Raw genomic sequence first — 20,581 nt, 5'->3', positions numbered from 1 at the left:
TTCAAGATAGAAGTGTCACTACAACAAAAATGACTTTAAGCAACGGCCAAAAACCGTAGTAAAAAATACAAAAACCGTAGCTATAGACTTTAGAGGGCGGTTATCCGGCCGTGGAATATTCGGCCGTTGCCTATTCCCATAAACTACGGTTTTTCCACCTTCTCCCACGAATAAGTAAAAGCGTCGCCAAAAATATATGAATAGACCGCGGTTTGTTGAATTAGTTTTAGGCTACGGTTTTAAATAAGCTACAGCTTTAAAACCGCAGTCTATTCAATTATTTATTCAGTTTTAGTCTACACTGGAAAAGCGTTGTCTATTCATACCATAACTTTTCAACTTTGTGTACTCTTCCGTGGCCTAAAGTCAAAAATGTTGTAGTGTGTGGATCTATGTACTTGCAGGTAATAATTAGGTTTTGATGACAACGCATCTATAAAACATGAAGTACTCAAAGTCAATTATCAACAAACATGAAGTACTCAAAGTCAACCGTCAACAATTATAAAGTACTCAAAGACAATTAACAACACAACATAAGTCCCAAAAGTGTCTTAAAAAATAAAGATGTGGAAGCTCGCAATGTTTTGTCAATCTGTCTAAGTGAACTGAGTACTGTAAAAATAAAGTAGTAGCTTAAAAATACTAAGGCAACTCACACACACACTAGAAATACTTTTTCTAAGATAAAAACCTTTAAAAATATCTTGGGAACCCTGCCAAATAACTTAGGAGCTCTAGAAATTACTAAAAGGGAAGTTTTATCTAAATTAATCGATTAGTCTAATAAATTAGAATGGATCAAACTTACGCCCCAAGACATTTCTATAGCGTCTAAACAATTGGCAACAGACATAAATCACAACCTTCCATTTTGAGAATCATAACGGCCATATGATCATTCAATTTAAACGATTAGATCAATCAATTAGATAGTTAATTAGGACCATGGATTCTTTCCTTTCTTGGTGATTTCAACTACTATATAAGGGAGGTCTCCCTCACTTGAAACTACACCACTTTCCAACATTTTCATATTTGTTTGGAATTTCTTTCTCTAAGCTCTCTCCTTCTCTTTCTAGAAATTTTATTTCTTCAATTTAAGTTGTCTTAGTGCTTTGGAGTGAAATTTTATTTGTGAGAATAATTTTTTTCTTAAAGTGGTTGTGCTAGTCTTTTATAGTCTTAAAGGTACAACATCTTTAAGAATTTAAGTTTTGGTTTTTTAGATCAACCATCGATCTTGGTCGTTGGTTTAAGAAGTTTAGCAGGTAAAAAGCTTTGATCTTCGGTGAAAGTCATTCATAGGTTGAGAACATCTTTGTTCATACTCAAAAGATTAAATTGTATTAAGGTTCATGGGCATAACCGATAAAATCTCACAAGACTATAGTGAAAAATCTTAAGAAGAATTCTTGGGGGCAGGATTAAGTCGACATTGGGCCAAACTTGGATAACTCTCTGGTGATCTTTCTATCCTTATCCTCTTTAAATTTCTTCAATATAATTTATTTACTTTACTTTCTCTATGCCTTACTACTCAAAAACAATACTAACACGATCTTAATCGCGAAAAAGAAAAATATCCACACTTTTTAAGAGCCACAATTCACCCCCTATTGTGCTTGTGGTTACTTGTTCAACAAGTGGCATCAAAGCCTAACTATTGTTAAGGACTAATCGTCTCAGGATGAAGGATGAATTCAAGCTATTCACTAAACAAACCTCCATCCTTTAATGGAGAAGGTTATGGGTTGTGGAAAGAGAAAATGAAATTCTTCATAGAAGGAATGGATCGTGGTATTTGGAAAGTTGTGGAAGATGGACCATTTGTTCCTACACACATAGTTGATGGTGTTGTAGTAAACATACCTTAAAAGGATTGGTCCAAAGAAGATAAAGAGAATATGCAACATCGTTTGAAAGCTAAGAATATCATCACTACTGCATTAGGTCGTGATGAATTCTTGGGAGTTTCTCACTGCAAAACTGCTAATGAAATGTGAGACATCCTCCAAATCACCCATGAAGGTACTACTGGGTGAAGAGGGAAAGGTTGAGCGCATTGACCCATGAGTATGAACTCTTCAGAATGAAGCGTAAAGAGAACATAAATCAAATGCAAACATTATTCATTCATATCGTAAGCCATATGAGGTCTTTAGGGAAAACATTCTCAAATGAAGAATTACTCATAAAAATTCGAAGATGTCTGAATCCCAATTGGAAACCAAAGTCAGTGTGATTTGTGAATCAAAGAATTTTAAGACCATGGATACACACATTCTGTTTGGAAAATTGCAGGAACATGAAATGGAGATAAAGAGATTAACCATGGATGAACAAGAAAGCAAGAATACTAAAAGTCTTGCACTCAAAATAGGAGAAGCTTTCTCAGATGATGACTTAGCTTTTGTAGTAAAAAATTTCAAAATATTTATGAAGAAAGAGAAAAAGGAAGCAAAAGAAGAAGAAGAAGAAGATGATGATGATGATGATGAAGAAAAACCATTCATTTCAACCCGCTACAATTGTGGAAAGAAAGGACACAACAAGCCCAACTGACGCCAACTCAAAAAAGCAAAGCAAAGACAATAAAAACTCAAAAGAAATAGAAATCATATGTCACATGGGAATACAATGATATAGAATCCTCATATGACAAAGAAAAGGCCAACATTTTCCTAATGATAAAACAACAAGATGACAAGGTAACCTCCAAATTTTCTTATAGTGATTTGTTTAAAATATGCAGAGAATTACCTAAAGAAACAGATAAACCAGAAAAAATTATTTCTAAGTCAAATGATAAAAATATCTCTTCTTGAAACTAAAAATAAAACCTTATAAAGAGAATGAAATCATCTTAGGGAAAAAGGATAAGAACTAAATAATTTCACCTCTTGCTCATGTAAGGACTACAATATTTTAAGAGAAGAAGTTTGCAATCTTCAAGAAACATTGGTAACATTCACAAATGGAAGAGATAATTTGGAAATACTATTAGGAAATCAACGAGTCTCCTACAATAAAGGAGGATTAGGATATGATCCAAGAAACGATAGCAAGAAAATAGAAAATATGTGTAGGAGTGAAACAACATCACACTGCACAAAGTTTAAATGCAATTATTATAAGAAGAAAGGTCATCTAGAAAAATTTTGCTTCTTAAAGAAAATACATGAAAGTAAAGCAAGACATTCCCCTTCATATTTTTACAAGAAATATCTTGAACATAAAATAAAACATCATATGAAAATGTATCGACATCTCAACCTATGAGAAGAAATGTTTATGATACTAACAAAGAAGGATCCAAGATGATATAGGTACCTAAAACTAAGAACTAACTCTTTTTTTGCAAGAAAGCTTTACAACCTCAAACACTAAATGGTATCTTGATAGCGGTTGTTCAAAGCATATAGTAGATGACAAAACCTTATTCTCCACCTTCTTCCCAAAAGAATGAGGATATGTCTCATATGGTGATAAAAACAACGGAAAAATATTAGGTTATGGAACCATTGGTAAGAACCCTAATCCAAAGATTGTAGATGGTCTGCCAAACTTACATTTTCAAAAGAACACATTATGTGATGCGTGTCAAAGAGGAAAGCAAGTAATGGCCTTTTTTAAACCTAAAAATGTAGTTTCTACTGATTAGCTCTTGCAACTGCTTCATATGGATCTTTTTAACCCATCAAGAAATGTTAGTCTAGGCAGAAATATTTACACTCTAGTAATTATGGATGACTACTCTTGATATATCAGGACAAAATTCATATCTCAGAAAAGAGACATGTTTGTTGCCTTTCGAAAACTAGCCAGAGTTATCCAAAAAAAAAAAAGAACAACCATTGCATTGCATCAATAAGAAGCGATCATGGAGGAGAATTTTAAAATGAAGACTTTGAAAAATTCTGTAACGAGAATGGTATTCGGTAAACTTTCTCCACTGCTAGAACTCCCCCACAAAACGGGGTAGCAGAAAGGAAAAATAGATCTCTAATATAGCTGGCGAGGACGATGCTCAATGAAACAAACCTTCCCAAATATCTATGGGCAAATGTTGTAAACACTGCTTGCTATGTAATGAATTGTGTCTTAATACGACCCATTTTAAAGTGGACGCCCTATGAATTATATAAAGAGAGAAAGCGGAATATCTCTCACTTTCAAATCTTTGGGTGCAAATGCTATATTCATAATAACATAAAAGATGACTTAGAAAAAATTGACGCAAAAGATGATGAAGGCATGTTATAAGATATTGCGCTTCTAATAAATCATTTATAATTTATAACACAAAAAAGGACGAATGGCGGTCAATGATCATCATCTTCATCTTATTCCTTATTTTCGTATTAACGCATTCAGAAAACCAAGAATACAACAGTGGATTGCTTTATTTCTCCATTATCTTTTAAAGGTTTTTATTATCTCCCTACTTATCTCTCACGAGTCTAGGTTGTTACACATGTTCAAGTACTTAAAACTCATATATTTCATGTAAACAAGTGTAGTTCACATATTATTTTAAAGATTTTTGCTATGTAAGTTCAAAATGTAAACATGAAATAAATGCTCCACCATAATGTGCCAATCACTTGTTCAAGAGACGAAGTACAGACAATCTGCCAAACTCCGGTATCAGTCATTGTGTTCATTGCTTTTATTTATCTCTTTTCTTTAGTTAGGTTCCAACTACTTTTACCTAATATTCTCTGATTTTCTTCCAAATTGAAATTAATTTTGGTTGGTGTTTCTTCATGGCATGGCGTGTTAATACGTATAGTTGTGACTTGAGACAGAAGGAGAAGTCAATAACGGCATGATATTCATTCACTCATTTAATTATGATGGAACACATAAAATCAAAAAGATTACTAGCATATATATAATCTCATATAGAACATTATTGAATGATTGAAAAATAAAATAAAGTAGCTCTCTCTTTGGCTATCCACCATCAACTCACTAGTCATCGAACATCTATTTTCACAACATAACACGTTCCAAGTACTTTCCAAAGTGAACAAAGACAAGTAAACATCATAGAATATCAAAACATAATGTATTCACTTACTATATATAACAAAAAGAGAAATCATTATTTGCACATCATTCTTTCGCATAGCAGATTTTCAGGATGCAAATTGCAACCATCTATATTTGTGAAGGATTCTAGTTTTTCTAAAGGAATTATAAAGGATTCCTTTTGATAGTTTCATAACCGATTATTTGAGCTTTCATTTTCTAGACTGACGAATCAAACTTTTTTTATGTCTGCTCAGTATTTCGAAAAGTATTCTTACTATGATTTTCTTTGTCCTTTCTCAGATCTCATTATAAAGGAAAACGAGATTCATATTACAGAATAAAATCAACTGCCAATGTTACAGAATCAGCTTGCCAACAAATAGCCAATCCTATTGGTGCAATAAGTAAAGGAAAATGAGAAATGGTCTTTGATTCAAGAATCAGAGGAAGTAATGGCTCATATAGGTAGTAAAAAGTAAGCAACAGTGTCATAATCTTGATTCAAACAAATATAAACCTTTTACAATATTTCATATGAGAATCTTGATTAATTGTGATTCTAAGCACTTATTGCCTTGAATTTAAGCCCTTTAAAAAAGACTTTGAATTTTCAAGAAACACCTTTTTTTTTGTTGCATATTAACATGTTATAGGTAAAAGTTTTCAATTTCTAGCAGTGACTAATTTACGTCAAGAAATTTGTGGGAGACAAAGGGGACCCTTCCCAAAAGAAATTTTTTATACCAATAAGTTAGGGATCGAACCACTTGCTTAAGAGTTTTACCACTTAAACCAATTTATCGTTGGTCAAAGTATACTTCCATTTATATAACGAATGTTAGGATATACACTCTTTCGGTACTATTCAACATTAATTTTAGGCAATGTTTGTAAACAGAATGAAAAATAATGTTAAGGTTTTTGGAATATTTTTTTTATTTGCTAATGTTTTTAGAAACTTCAAGTTTGTTGTGAGGTTGAGAGTTAGTTTCTGTAGGTGTGAAGCTCTCCGTATGCGAGTACTCATATGTTGAAGTTAGGTTATCTTCTCTAAAGGTAAAACATGGTTTTGGTGTAGCCTATTTTCTTTTCAATTATACTCTTTTTATTTATTTTTTTTAACTTCAACTTCTCTTTACTGTTAATGGCAGTTTTTATTTCTTTTTCATTCTATTTTTTATTATTTTATAAATAATTAAATAAAAATAAAAAATCAACACATAAAAAGTACTGTTTAAATTTTTATCCACTTGCACACCGAAGAAAGCGGACAAACGGACACATGAGTGTCCGTCTGAACGCTATTTTGTGTGTGTATATATATAAATAAATAAATAAATATATATATATATATATATATATATATATATATATATAAATAAATATATATATATATATATATATATATATATATATATATATATATATATATATATATATATATATATATATATATATATATATGAATCTTAAGCGCTTAGAAATTTGAATGAAACTCGTTCAATGATATGAAAGTTATCCACAAAGTTTCATTGTAATGGATATATGAAAACCTTAAAAAAAATTTTAAAAAAAAAACTTGTTTGAATTATATGAAAATGATGTATGAAAGAGGTTAAATGAAAACTAATGTATTTTTCCTTATACATCCTAAGAAATCTTTAGAAATCGATGCAAAAGTTTGAGACATTTTTATGAAAGTTTGCAATAGTTTAGAATGACAATGGGTTCTTGAAAAGACACAGTTTTGCATTCAATTCCTAGTGATTTAACGAATATCTGATTTAACAAGTGGAGAATAATTTTCGAATTTAAAAAGAATTTCCAAATTTCAAACAGAAACGGGTTTCTTAAATCGATTGAATAGGCCTAAATTTAAAAGTGCAACTGATTTGACTTAAATGAAGAAGACTGCTTTTTAAAAACAATATTTTTATGGCTTTGTTTCAAAGATTTTTATGCATGATAATTTAATAACTTTAGAGATGAAGATGAGAATTATTTTTTGAGTCATTAAGGTATTATATAATGGATTATAAATGATATCTTAGATCAATTCCATTTTATTTTGAACTTTCAATGTATATGATCATTTGAACTTTGAACTTTGATTGACTTTTACCGCTAATTTTTTCTTCTCTGATATTTTCTCTTTGATAAGATTTTGTCTTCATCAAAACTAAACTAAGATAGATGAAGAACATCTTCTTCAAAACTCGGGCGACATATATGCAAAAAGGGCATTATATCCCACATAGGGGCACTCGAACCGTAAAAAGGCGACCTTGAAAGGAAAACGGGAGAGACATATACCTCACCCATGCCTCCTACAGGCCCCTCTGGTTATACCACTACAAAGTCCCTTAAGCACGAGGGCTTTTATAGGCCGAAGTGTTTTAGTATCCTTTATCACCTTTGGGCATTCAGAGGGAGCTTTATTAGAGTTTTATGCGTGAATCTAGATTTCCTAATGAAACTTAGTTGAGTTCCTCAAGAGAGACATAGTTGGGTCCCTCATGCGAGACTGAGTTAAGTCTTCTTGACGAGACTTATTTGAGTCCCTCAAGCGAGGCTTAGTTGAGCCTTCGTGGCGAGACTTAGTTGAGCCTTCGTGGCGAGACTAGTTGAGTCTCTCAGGCGAGGCTTAGTTAAGTTTTCTTGATGAGACTTAGTTGAGTTCCTTAGGAGAGATTTAGTTACATAGTTCATTGAGGTTATAAGAGATCTTTCTATAAGGAAATTACCCCGTTTAGTGACAAGGATCTCCTTGTGAAAATCCATTAATTAAATTATCCCGGAGAAAGACAAGGCTATTCATGTGGAAGTCTAACAATTTAATTACCCTGTAGGGCGACAAGGATCTTTTTGTGGAAGTCCAACGATTTAATTCAACGTCCAAATCATAATAACAAATTACAAATAACAAAATATTATTACAAGGGATTTCATAAATAGGCAACTTTCCTTCCTACCAATCAACTATAATAATATCTCTTATTGATTGAGTTCTAAGTTCTGGGAATGAGTCGTCCATTCAAATCTTCAAGCTTGTAGGAACTGTGAGGAAATTTCTTATGCATGTAAGTGATATGACTCTTCCTAGTTAAGTTGTAGCTTTCCCTGTTTCGAGGGCACGACTACTTGTCGTAGCACTAAGTCTCTCTCCCGCATTTTTCTTCGAACCATCTTGGAGTTATATCTCTTATTTTCCCTTTTCTTAGAGGCTAATTTTTTAATATGGGCGACGTCTCTGGTCTCATCAATTAGGTCACCAACACAACTTAACCCAACCTCATCCTCCTTTTCATTAAACTGAGAGTACTTCCATCACTACTACAGAAAACACATATGATAGAGGTTGCAAAAAAACATATAAGGACGGTACCATGATCGTTGTTACGTAGCATGTGATTGTATGTATGATGGTTACCACAACGGACATTTGACTCTGGTTATAAATTAGATAACGCGCTACTTATAACTAGAGTTTATGGAAGCAATCATTGTGAAATAATTGAAATGTCCTGGTTTCGAATCCTATAATACGCCATTTTTTGTTTTTATAATTCTGGATAACACTCTGCTTATAACAACGGTAGAATTAACAACCGTTGTGATATTATTTGTGCTTTTTCAAAATATATTTTTTCGTTTTTATAGAATTCTCAATTATGCAACCTGAATATTTCTGATAAGGATCATACCAGAAACAACAAAACACCTATTTGTGAATTGAATTAGACCAAAAATTATATTAAATCAGTTACACAATTCCAATAGGAATCAAACTTTGTATATTAAAGGGTTAAATATATTTTTCGCCCCTATAAATAAATTAACATTTAATTTTAGTCCCTAAATTTTTTCTTTAATGAATGGTCCTTCTAAATTTTTTTCATGCATTTTTAGTCCCTGCTATTTTTAAAAATTTTAAAAACTGTTTAATTACCCTTTAATTTTTAAATTTTTGAATAAATTTTTTTATACATGTTTAGAATTTTTTAAAATGACAAGAATTAAATATAAATTTTTAAATTTCAAAAAATAATGATAAAAGTAGTAAAAATCTCGACTTAAAAATCAAATTTTGAGTTCATTTTTTTTCAAGAAACTTTTTAAAACGTTTTTAACATGTCTCCAAAAAAATCATTCAAAAATACACGTTGGTTTAATAATAGGGACTAAAACTACGTGCATAATAATTTTGTAGGGACTAAAACATGTCATTTGTTTTTATAGGGACCAAAAACAAAATTAGCTATTTTATAGGGACCAAAAACATATTTAACCCTATATTAAATAAAAACCAAAATTGAGACAAAACAACCTACAATGTACATATCATGAAATCAAATTATATTATCTTGTTGTCTTGGTCTCTAGTCTCTTGGTGTCTTCAGTTTAAACACCTATAATTTCAAATAATAGTAGTTGTTAGAAATTAGATAACATCATTGGAAATTATAACGAAGAATAAATTATGAATGAAGAATCTAAAATAGTTGTTAATTTTCCCATATTTCTTCTTGATGATCGTTACGAATAGCATGCACATCACCTCTATCAACTTCTTCATATGAATTAGGCACTCATGTTGCGTAAGAAGGAGTGGAAACAATATCAAAACTTTCATCATCACTATGATGAATGTGTTTTCCATTGAGAACAATTTGTCTTCTTCCCAATAAGTCTGCAGGGTCTTTCACTTAAAAAACTTGTTTTGCTTGAGTAGCCATGATGAGTGATTTGGTCTTATAAATTTCCTTACCAAGGTCAACCCGTGTGAATCCCAACTCATTAGTTTGTACACCATTGTTATTGGATATCCATTTACATTTAAACATAGCCACTGGTAGAAGTTGTTGCATCAATACAAGATAATCATGATATTTTAAGCTAATTAACTTGAGATCTTTCATTGATACAAGTTTCTTAATGTTCGAAGAGTAACCTTAGGAAAATTTAACAACTTGCAAAAAGTCGCAATAACTTTTCTTTTCCTTTTTAGGTAGAGTATGACATGCCGAAGACAAATAAGACCTTTTTCCTCTACTTCTGGAGTCAAGTGTTGTCTAATACCCATCGCCACCATATATAAACGAGAAATCTTACTATATTTAGTCTTGCTTGAAATGTTTAGAAGTGTTCTTATTAAACTATCACACACATTTTTCTCCACATGCATCACATCAAGACAATGTCTTACATCAAGACAAGACCAGTATGGAAGCTCAAAGAAAATCGATCTCTTTTTCCAAATATTTCGCTTAACGGGGTCGTCTTTATTCTTTCCAAAGACAACATCAATCCTGAAAATTTACCCTAAAGCCTATGACAACCATTAATCACTAAGAATTATCACGTATTGTACTTTTTGCAATTACAATAACTATTTTGTCTCTATACATTAGGATATTGTAATCTTGGAGATATGCTCATTCAATGCCAATATTGTGGAGCAAATATGTGGTATCAGGAAAGAATGAACAAATGCTGACATCAGCTCATTCTAAATATACATTGTGCTGTTGAAATGGGAAGGTACAACTCCCTTTGTTAAAAACACAATCTAAAGTTCTGCAAGATCTATTATTTGACAATGATTCAACTGTATCGAAGAAGTTCCAACAACTTATTAGAATGTATAACACGATGTTTTCGTTCACCTCACCTACTGCTAAACTGGACAATCGATTTAGTAATAGAAGAGGACCATCAAATATCTTGAATTAAGTCTTATCATGTCACTTAATAGGTAATATATTGCATATGTCAGGACAAAATCCAATTTTTCCCAACTTTTTTTTAATAGGCAATTGATATAAGAAATCGCACTAGGGGTGAAATCCTTACAACAACAAAAAAACTCTAATTAGAGTTGTAATTCTTTAGAGGTAACTTGTACCAATCGTAAAAAATTAACCTAAGCTTGATATCACTATTACAAAACCATCTCCAAGAATAGTATATAATGTTAGAGATTATCACATCAAAGCTAAAGGGAGCATCTTCAAAAATAATATTATTTCTTGTTATCCAAATACTCCAAATGAGTGTCAACAAAATGAGATTGAGTTTTGCTCTATTCTTTGTGTTTTTCACCTTCTCTTGGATTCTACCAAAACTCTTGAATTCTTCAATGGAAAACTCCAAGCCATTTCCCAACCAAAGATAAATTCTTTCCCAAAACCCTTTCGTAACAAAACAATGGAAGAAGAGGTGTTCCGAAGTTTCCGGGTGATTAGAACAAAATAAGCAATCAAGAGAGGGAAAATTAGACAAACCTCTATGAGCCAAAAGATCGTTTAGAGGAAGTCTATTGATGAAGAATCTCCAAGAAAAAATTTGTATCTTTTTCGGAATATTAATCTTCCAAATAACATCCAACTTTTTGATTGTAGAAGTTGGCCAAGCCGAATCCTTCGCGTTAGAAACCGCCGTTGAAACACTTGAGATCGAAAAACTACCATCGGAGGTTAGATTCCAAAGATAGTCATCGGATTCGGAGTCATCCAGAATGATGCCGTCTAGTACAACCTTTAAGTCCCTCAATTGTGAAGCTCCGGCCGAGACACCCCCGTTTGAGCCCAGAAGTCGAATTTGATCATTTCCAACAATAGCTTCAAGATTCCACGAAAAAGCTCCGTTATTCCAAGAGATCACATCTCTAACCGCACAAAGCTTATTGGGTGCAAGATCAAACAAGTACGGAAAAGAGGTACTAAGAGTTTGATCACCCAACCAACAACTTTGCCAAAAAAAATGTCGTTACCTTTCTTGAACTTGCACTCGACCCAATCGGTGAATCCTTCGTTGGAACTCTCCTCCTTGAAATCATTAAGAAAATGACCTCCATCCACCAAGTAGAATCCTCTCGGTTTAGAACTTCCTCACAAGAAGCTAGCACTTTGAGTTTTGGATTGAGATATCGCAAGAGAAGAAATTTACTCCAAATAGAATTATCCTCCTTCAAAATTCTCCACTTCCAATTTAAAAGAAGAACTTTGTTCATTTCACCAACATCTCTTATTCCTAACCCTCCTCTCTCTTTGGACTTACAAATATTCTTCCACTTCACCCAATAAATAGATCTTTTATTAATGTTACCATTCCACAAAAAGTTACTAAGGGGACTTCTAACTTCATTTAAGAAATATTTCGGAGCTTTGTAAAAAGAGAGTGAAAATAGTAATAGCGTTAAGCACCGAATTAATTAGAGTGGCTCTACCTCCAATCGAGATGTTTCTTCCTTTCCACCTTGTTAACCTTGATTTGATATTGGTTACCACCTCCTTCCACATTGAGAAACCGCCACCACCAATCCATATCCCTAAGAATTTAAAAGGTAAACTATTCAAAATAGAATATAAAAATTAAATTACATATATGTTGTGTGAAATGCTCTATGAAAAAAATTAATTACTATTTTTTAAAATGTTGATATTTATTTTTTCAACATTGATTTTAAGATTCCATTACCAATTCACTATATTCTTTTTTAAATTAGGTGTATGTTGAGTTTCAAGCAAAAATATTCTACATGGAATTTAGTACACATCTCCAATGGATATGCAAAATGCACATCAAAGAGTTTAAGAATGCTTTTAAATTTGAAACAAACTTGATTCATTTTTTTTTATTTCTCATCAAAATTTGAAACTGTACATACATTTTTAATGTTGTTACAAGTTAACAGCAATGTTGTTGTCCATGTTAAATATTTGACCTTGCATAGTGCCAAGACAAGTTTATTTATAAAAATGGTTAATTATATTTGATTTTTATTAAAAATATATGTTATATTAGTGTTGAATTAAAATCCGTATCGTATTTTATATATTAACTATCTAATATTTTGCGTGACTTTTGTAATATTACGTGTTGCGTACGAATGTACGGATCTCTTACTTTCCCAAAATTCATTCTAACTCTACCGTCTAATAAGACATTTATTCTAAATTAAGAAAAACTTTAGAATTCATCTAATAATATGAGATATGTTTTTCTATATCACTCGACTAAATTCATAGAATAAAATTTCTTTTTATTTTATGTATATTTTTACTTGTTATAATAATTATTACATTCCATACAATTTAAAATTTTAATTTCTTTATATTTCCATCTTTAGGTATTATTTTCTTAATTCATTTTCAATTAAAAAGTTGATAATGTATTATGGTTTTTATGTTTCTGGAATTTCATTTATAATATTAAAAAAAGGAAAACTATATCAATATGCATATACAATGTATTTGAACCGATTTTTTTTAAATTAGACATTATTTTGAGAACGACTTCTAGAGTATGTGTTATAAACAATCGTATTTTTTATTTCATTTGAATACATTTGTGCTTCTCCTGTTGCAACAAAATATCAACACTATCTTTTATCAATAATAATTTTTAATATAGTAAAGTTTACAATATCAAAAATTGTATCATCAATAAATTTTTGAGCAGTTACATTATATATTCCTACAGTACTATCCACTTAATATTATTTTTTATTCAAATAATTATTTTTGAAACAAAAATATATTTACTTACCATACATAAACTTACCTAAATAAAAAAGGATTTATTTAGCAATATGATTACCAAAAACAATAAACAATATTACTGATTTTTATACTAATATAAGGTCAAAATATATCATTTTTGTGGTTAATATTAACCTTTACATAATTTAAATCTCATCTAAGAAAATGAATATTAATATCATTTTTAATATAATAATTTTTCTTTATCCAATTTTTTTACTTAAAATAAATTCAAAAGACACAATCATTAAATATATGATTTGACTACTGTTCAAAAATATATATACATAATTTGACTTAATGGGGGAATGCATTAGGAATAAATTTCAATTCATTTTCCAGTCAAAAAAATAATCAATTGATTTTTCTTGTAAATACCCTTTTTCTTAACTATTGCAATACCCTAAGTTTTACCATGAATTCACAAGGTTATTCAAAGTCTAATTCATAATATCTGTAATTAACATTGAAAATCTCTAACCTAAAGAGTCTAAACGATTACAGTACACAATCACAATAAAATCTTCAAAGTAAATATTGTTTAATTCTACCGCTAGAAATGTTATTTTCAACTTCCCAAATTCTCATAAAATTAGAAATAGTATCAAAATTTACTTACAATTCTAATGTTGCTATAAATTCCTATTACCTAGAACTACCAAATATATAAATAAAAGTTTATCAGAAAGAAAACTTTATAATAATAATAATCAAATTTATTCAAATCCATATGCTTTATTCAAATGCACATAACATCACAACAACAAAGACAATATTTCTCTAAACAACAATCATAATTTCCCTAAACAACAATCATAATCTCAATTAAAATCATAATACAAGCTTAATCTAATTCACCTAGTGCAACAATCTTGTTATCAATCTCCTTGACATTCTTCTCAATCAACTTCTCAAATTCCTTCAAATCCGAAACACTCACATCATCCGGCAAATCCTTCTTCTCCATATATTCCATCATCCGAATACTCATCTCCTTCTCACGATTCTCATTCCTCAGCTTCTTAAGATGCTCCCGAGCCTTCGTAATCCGCTGCAAGAGAAAACTCTCTTGATTCACATTCTTCGTGCCATCGATCACCGACGAACTCTGATACCTCTCGATAACCTGTTTGGCTCCGTCTAGATCTGGCCACACTTCCGTTTTGGAATCGAAAGGATTTGAAATAATAGCACAGGCGGGAATTCCACAGAGGATTGTAAGTTCACTCACCTTCTTGATGATGCCTTTCTTTCTTTTCTTGTACGTTGCTTTTCGCGCCGAATCGTCGGAGATGAATGCGAGTTTCACCTTCTTTCTGGTCATCGCTTTGCAGAGTAATTGCAAAGAATCGCAAAGAATTAGAAACGACGAATCAATTGTTGCAGTATTTTCCCAATGTATTATGGGTTTTATAACGAGTTATGGCTGCTGCTAGAATTGGATATTTTTTCGGTTAAGATAGAGATTTGATCTCAGCCGTTGGAAATTAATTTAATGAATGAGATTGTTTGTAATTAAGTTTACATGATATATATTTTAAACCGTTTGATGTCAAATCAACGGTTGAGTTTGTTTATTATGTGAAACTTTATAAATAGGAATATACGATACTTCATGTAGTCCATGTTGATCCACTAACAACAAATGTCATAATAAAAAAATAAATTATTTAAAACATTTTTAATAAAAATTATTTAAATTAATTTTTTTATTTAAAACACTTTTTTAAAGAAATTAAAACGTACATAATATTTTATATTTTTCTTAAAAAATTGTAACAAAAGGACCATACATTGAATAATTATTTAAATTCTAGATATTATCTTTGAGCTCAAAAGGGAAACATACTATGAATAGATGTATATTATAAATCATGGCAATTTCATATATTGTAATTATTATAATTCAACTATTATTTATAAATATTGATAAAAAATATTATATAAATATACACGGTCATATATCCCGATATAAATAGTTGAAATAATATTTTAGAAAATAATTTTATAACAATATAAAACAACTTATAATATACTTAAGAGAAATACTAACGAGTGCTCCAGCAATAATTATTTAAAGAGTTTAAAAAAGTATGTTTTTTTTAACATATTTGAATTCAATGCATTGAAAATGAAAATAATTGGGTTTCTTAAAGAATAAAAAAATATGTTATTTTGAAAAAAAAATTAAAACAATGCATTGAAAATGAAAAAGATTATTTTTTAAAGATTATTTTCTTTATTTAGAATCCTTAAAAAAATGTCCATGGAGCACTTGTTACTTGTTAGAATGACCCTATATGTAAATATGAAACTTCTATATTGAGATTGTAATATCGTTTTGTAATTTTGTATGAGATGGTTGAAGTGGGAATAAGTCAGACTGACTAACGGAGTCATACGATCTAACCTACACAAAGTCAGGTTATGTCATATGTCATAAAAAGGTTTTTAAAATCTATTAGACCTTCCTATTTAAATAAATAAGAATAAAATTTAAAAATACAAAAACAAATCTTAGTTATCTTGAAAAACTTACGAAGATCAGCTGAAAAAACTTATGAAACAACGTCAACGGTTGTTTTTATAAGTTTTTTTTAAACAAATAGTATTGCAAAACTTATGTTAATAAGTAAACTTGAATAAGTAAATGCAAATAAACATTTAGTTTCATTGATATTTTAATTTGTTAGTCTATTTAAACATTAGTTGAATTGCTTATTTATAAATGTTTTAATAAAACATCTTTTTATGTAGACTATTAGGCCTTCAAAAATGTCAAACTCAGACCTAAAAATAAGTCTATGATAGAAAACAAGGCAGACTTAAGTTTTGTAATTCGTAGCAGTCAAGACTCATGATTGAAAAAGCTTAATTTAGTCCAATCTATTTTCACCCCTAGAGATGATGGGTTCGTTTCTCATAGATTTAAAATAGAATGATTTTTTTTATAAATATTTATAAAACTTTTATAGTGGAAATTATTTCAAACTAAATTTTATAGATAAGTGACCTAATTTGACACTCAATTTTAATTTTCATTATTTTTTGTGAAACATTGTTTATAAAATGTAAATTTTGTTGAGAATCAAGTGTGAGTGTGGATAATAGTCCCACATTGGAAATGTGTGTGGTGACTTGAACATATATAAGTGGGAGAACCCACTCACCTATCACCTTAAGGTTTTTGGTGGAGAAGTGGTGTCTCTCCCACAAAGGTGTGTTGCTCAAAGGAATGTCCCGGAAATCAACAATGCTCCCGAACTCGACCCTCCCTCGATGTTGCGCTAACAAATGGTATCATGAGTCTTTGGTTCAAGAAAAAAGGACGGGCTAAAAACTTGTAGTTGAAAGTCAACGGATACATGTAGTTGAAGAGAATCAACGGATACATGTAGTTGAAGTCAACGGATACAAGTGTATGTGGAAGAGAAGCTTCCACATGAGGGGGAGCATTTGTGTAAGACTCACACTTGAGGGGGAGTGTTGAGAATCAAGTGTGAGTGTGGATAATAGTCTCACATTGGAAATGTGTGTGGTGACTTGAACATATATAAGTGGGAGAACCCACTCACCTATCACCTTAAGGTTTTAGGTGGAGAAGTGGTGTCTCTTCCACAAAGGTGTGTTGCTCAAAGGAATGTCCCGGAAATTAAACAATGTTCCCGACTCGACCCTCCCCCGATGTCCCTCTAACAAATTTATGGTAAAAATTTGACTTTTTAAAATATTTTGAAGAGTTTTTTACTTATATTTTAATTCATAATATTGTGAAAATCGAAGGTTCAATTGACATAAAAAAATTGATGTGTGGAGGCAAAGAACAATGTCAACCAAAATAAGAGAGTGAATTAATTTTTCAAGAAGATAAAAGAAAGTAAGAAATGTAACAGGTTTGTTTATCCAATTCGATAAAATGATCATCTACATTTGGAGAAGAGAGCATCTCTCTAAGTCACTATATTCCAAAAATTGTTATAATAAATTACAAATGAGTTAAAAAAAACAGCCTTTAAATTTTTTCAAAAATAAACTCTATATCCAAGTGTTTTTCAATTTCTCAAATTCTCAATATTAAGATATTAAGAAGTATTGTCTCTTTATTATCAATAACTCTAAAAGGAATTACTAAATTCTAAAGCCTTATTTTTTTTACTCTAAAATTGTTACGTTAAAATAACAAAAGAGATATATATATATATATATATATATATATATATATATATATATTTATGATATTAGTTGTTAAAATAAAAGATATAATTAATATCTTATAATATCTTTTAAAATATTATATATATATATATATATATATATATATATATATATATATATATATATATATATATATATATATATATATATATATATATATATATTACTATATTTTTTAGAAAATTAAAAATAAAATTTATAATATCCTTTTATATTAATTTATTGTATCTCTAAATTATATATAATAAATATTCGTAATGTTCTAACTTTAATTAACAAATTAGTCAAAAAAATTAATTAACAGATCTGTGAATCGAATCTATCAAATTAGATATTCTGAACCGGTCGAACAAAATTTCTTTTAAGCTTTTAAAGTTTTGATAATCTCCAAATATATTTTCTTTCGCATCATCACTTAGGCATTGTTTGCAAATTTGGCGGGGAGGGAAGGGGGAGGCTTCCGAGAACGAAATTTTGAATAAATATAAACAAATATTTGACGTTTTTTAAAAAAATTATTTTGTTAAAAATGATAAAAAAAGTCATTATCATTACTAAATTTTTAATTTTCAAAATACTATAACAACTTAAAGGATATTTAGAAAATTTATGTAACCCTCCAAAACCCTCCTTCAATACAATTTTTGAGTTCTACATTTTATGGGGTTTTTGGTGTTATGAATAAAATCAAACCCTCCAAAACCCTCCTACCCAAAATATTTTTATTCTTTTCACCAAATTCTTCCTATTTTCTAAAGTCCTCCCCTCCCTTGCCCTCCAAACTCACAAACAAAGCCTAAGGTTTTAAGACATACTTAACATATAACTTCAATGCATGGAGTATATTATATGTGTTGAATATGTAAGTATAAGAGTGCGCCTAAGAGGGGGTGAATTAGGACTTTGAAAAATTATCCGGTTTTTAGAATACTTGTTCTTATTCTTCTGGTTTGTGGCAAGAGTTTATACATATGTTTCTTTCTTTTCTGGTTTATGATTTGTGATGAAAGCGGTAAATGCGGAAAAGTAAAGAACACAATGATGTATACTGGTTCCCCTCACAATCCGAGAGTACTCCAACCCCCTTTCAACATGAAAGAGATTTTACTATAGTTTGTGACTTACACAAGACAAACCAAACACCAAGAACAATCCTCTTGGACCAAGAACAATCCTCTTGGATTTTTCACTAAGACCACTTATGAGAACAATCCTCTCAAAGTGCCTAACTTGTTTCCAACAATCCTGGACAACAAGATTTCAACCACCAAGAACAATCTTTTTGGATTTATTAATTTGATTATGAGAACATCCCTCTCACTAATCAACAACCCTTGCTTCCAACAATCTTAGATAGCAAGTCAATAATAACAAAATATATTTGAGAAGAAATATTGATGAACATATATCAATCACTATATGATTGATCTTCTCTTTCAAGCAAGACAATTTTCTCAATGGTATACAAGTGTTCAATGAATGATATGAAACTTATGATGATTTTCAATGAAAATTAAGTGTAGAAACTTTCACTAAAAATTGATATGAAAACACTTGTAATTTTGAAAGATGACATGAATTTAATTTGTTTTAGTTGTAGATGAAAGAGGTGATTTGTAATTTGAAATTTAATGTATTTATAAGAGCATAACACCTTTATGAACCATGGTGAAGTCATGAAAAAATATCATGAAAAAATGTCAATTTAAAATGAAAAGGTTTCATGAAGAGTACATGAAAAGGTGTTAAAAAGTTGCAGTTTTTTTTTTAAATTCGTACAGGACTTTTTAAGTCGGTTTAACGGATACCTGACTTAAAAAGTTCGCATCAATTTTGAATTTCAAATAATTATTTAAATTTCAAACAACATCAGGTATTGTTAAGTCAATTAAACAGACCCGACTTAACAAGTGCTGACAGCATTTAAAAAAAAAAGTTTTATTTTATTTTATTTTTTATTTTATTTTATGCATTTAAATCAAAGATTTTTATGCATGATAATTTGTCTAATTATTTAAACCAACCTAATGCAACAACTATTGATTTATCCTAGTCAATAAATTATATTTAAAAGTGATTTAACATGGTTCAAACATGAAAAATAATATATTTGAAAGTGATTTAAAATGGTCCAAACATGAGAAATAAATTTTACAATACATGATAAAAAAATATTTTATGCATTTGAGTCAAATATCTATGCATGATAATTTAGGAAATTTAACATAAATAACTTATGCATGCAAGTGAATTATGAAAAATATTGAGCACTAATTTATCAATATGAATTGCATGCTTATACCTCAATAAATCAAGATCAATGCTAGTTTTCAAAATATAATTCTTGAATTCTTGGATGCTAGCTTTTACACATGATGAATCATGGGTACTTGATTTGATTAAATGCACTTGAGGCTTTTTCCATACTTTTGTCATGATCATTTGATTATTACTTTGTCTTCATCAAAACAAAATAGATGGAGAGTCTTGACTTCACATTCTACCTGTTTTTGATGATGACAAACCATTGAAATTCGAAGTGCTTGGATCTCTTAAAAAACTTGAAACTCTTAGAACAAAAGAGAATCTATTATATATGTGAATGCTCCCCCTATCTTTGATAACTCCCCCTTGATTAAAGCCCTCCCTTAATTCATATAGATTTTTGCATCTTTCTTTTAGGCTGCAATAGTTAGAGACAAACACACATACACACACAGACATATATATATATATATATATATATATATATATATATATATATATATATATATATATATATA

At 30.0% G+C, this 20,581-nt stretch overlaps 1 protein-coding gene across 1 annotated transcript; it reads right to left on the bottom strand.

Annotated features, from left to right (window-relative positions):
• Nucleotides 1-14,390: 14,390 nt before the first annotated feature.
• LOC131627304 (agamous-like MADS-box protein AGL80) lies at nt 14,391-14,907 on the bottom strand. Its single transcript, XM_058898143.1, has one exon. It carries the CDS (start codon nt 14,905-14,907, stop codon nt 14,428-14,430), a length of 480 nt encoding a protein of 159 aa, XP_058754126.1. The 3' UTR covers nt 14,391-14,427.
• Between the last annotated feature and the right edge of the window lie 5,674 nt (nt 14,908-20,581).

This window comes from Vicia villosa, unplaced genomic scaffold (assembly GCF_029867415.1).
Source record: "Vicia villosa cultivar HV-30 ecotype Madison, WI unplaced genomic scaffold, Vvil1.0 ctg.000358F_1_1, whole genome shotgun sequence".
NCBI lineage: Eukaryota > Viridiplantae > Streptophyta > Magnoliopsida > Fabales > Fabaceae > Vicia > Vicia villosa.
The sequence above is the reverse complement of the archived record's forward strand: the minus strand, read 5'-3'. Positions and strand labels throughout refer to the sequence as shown.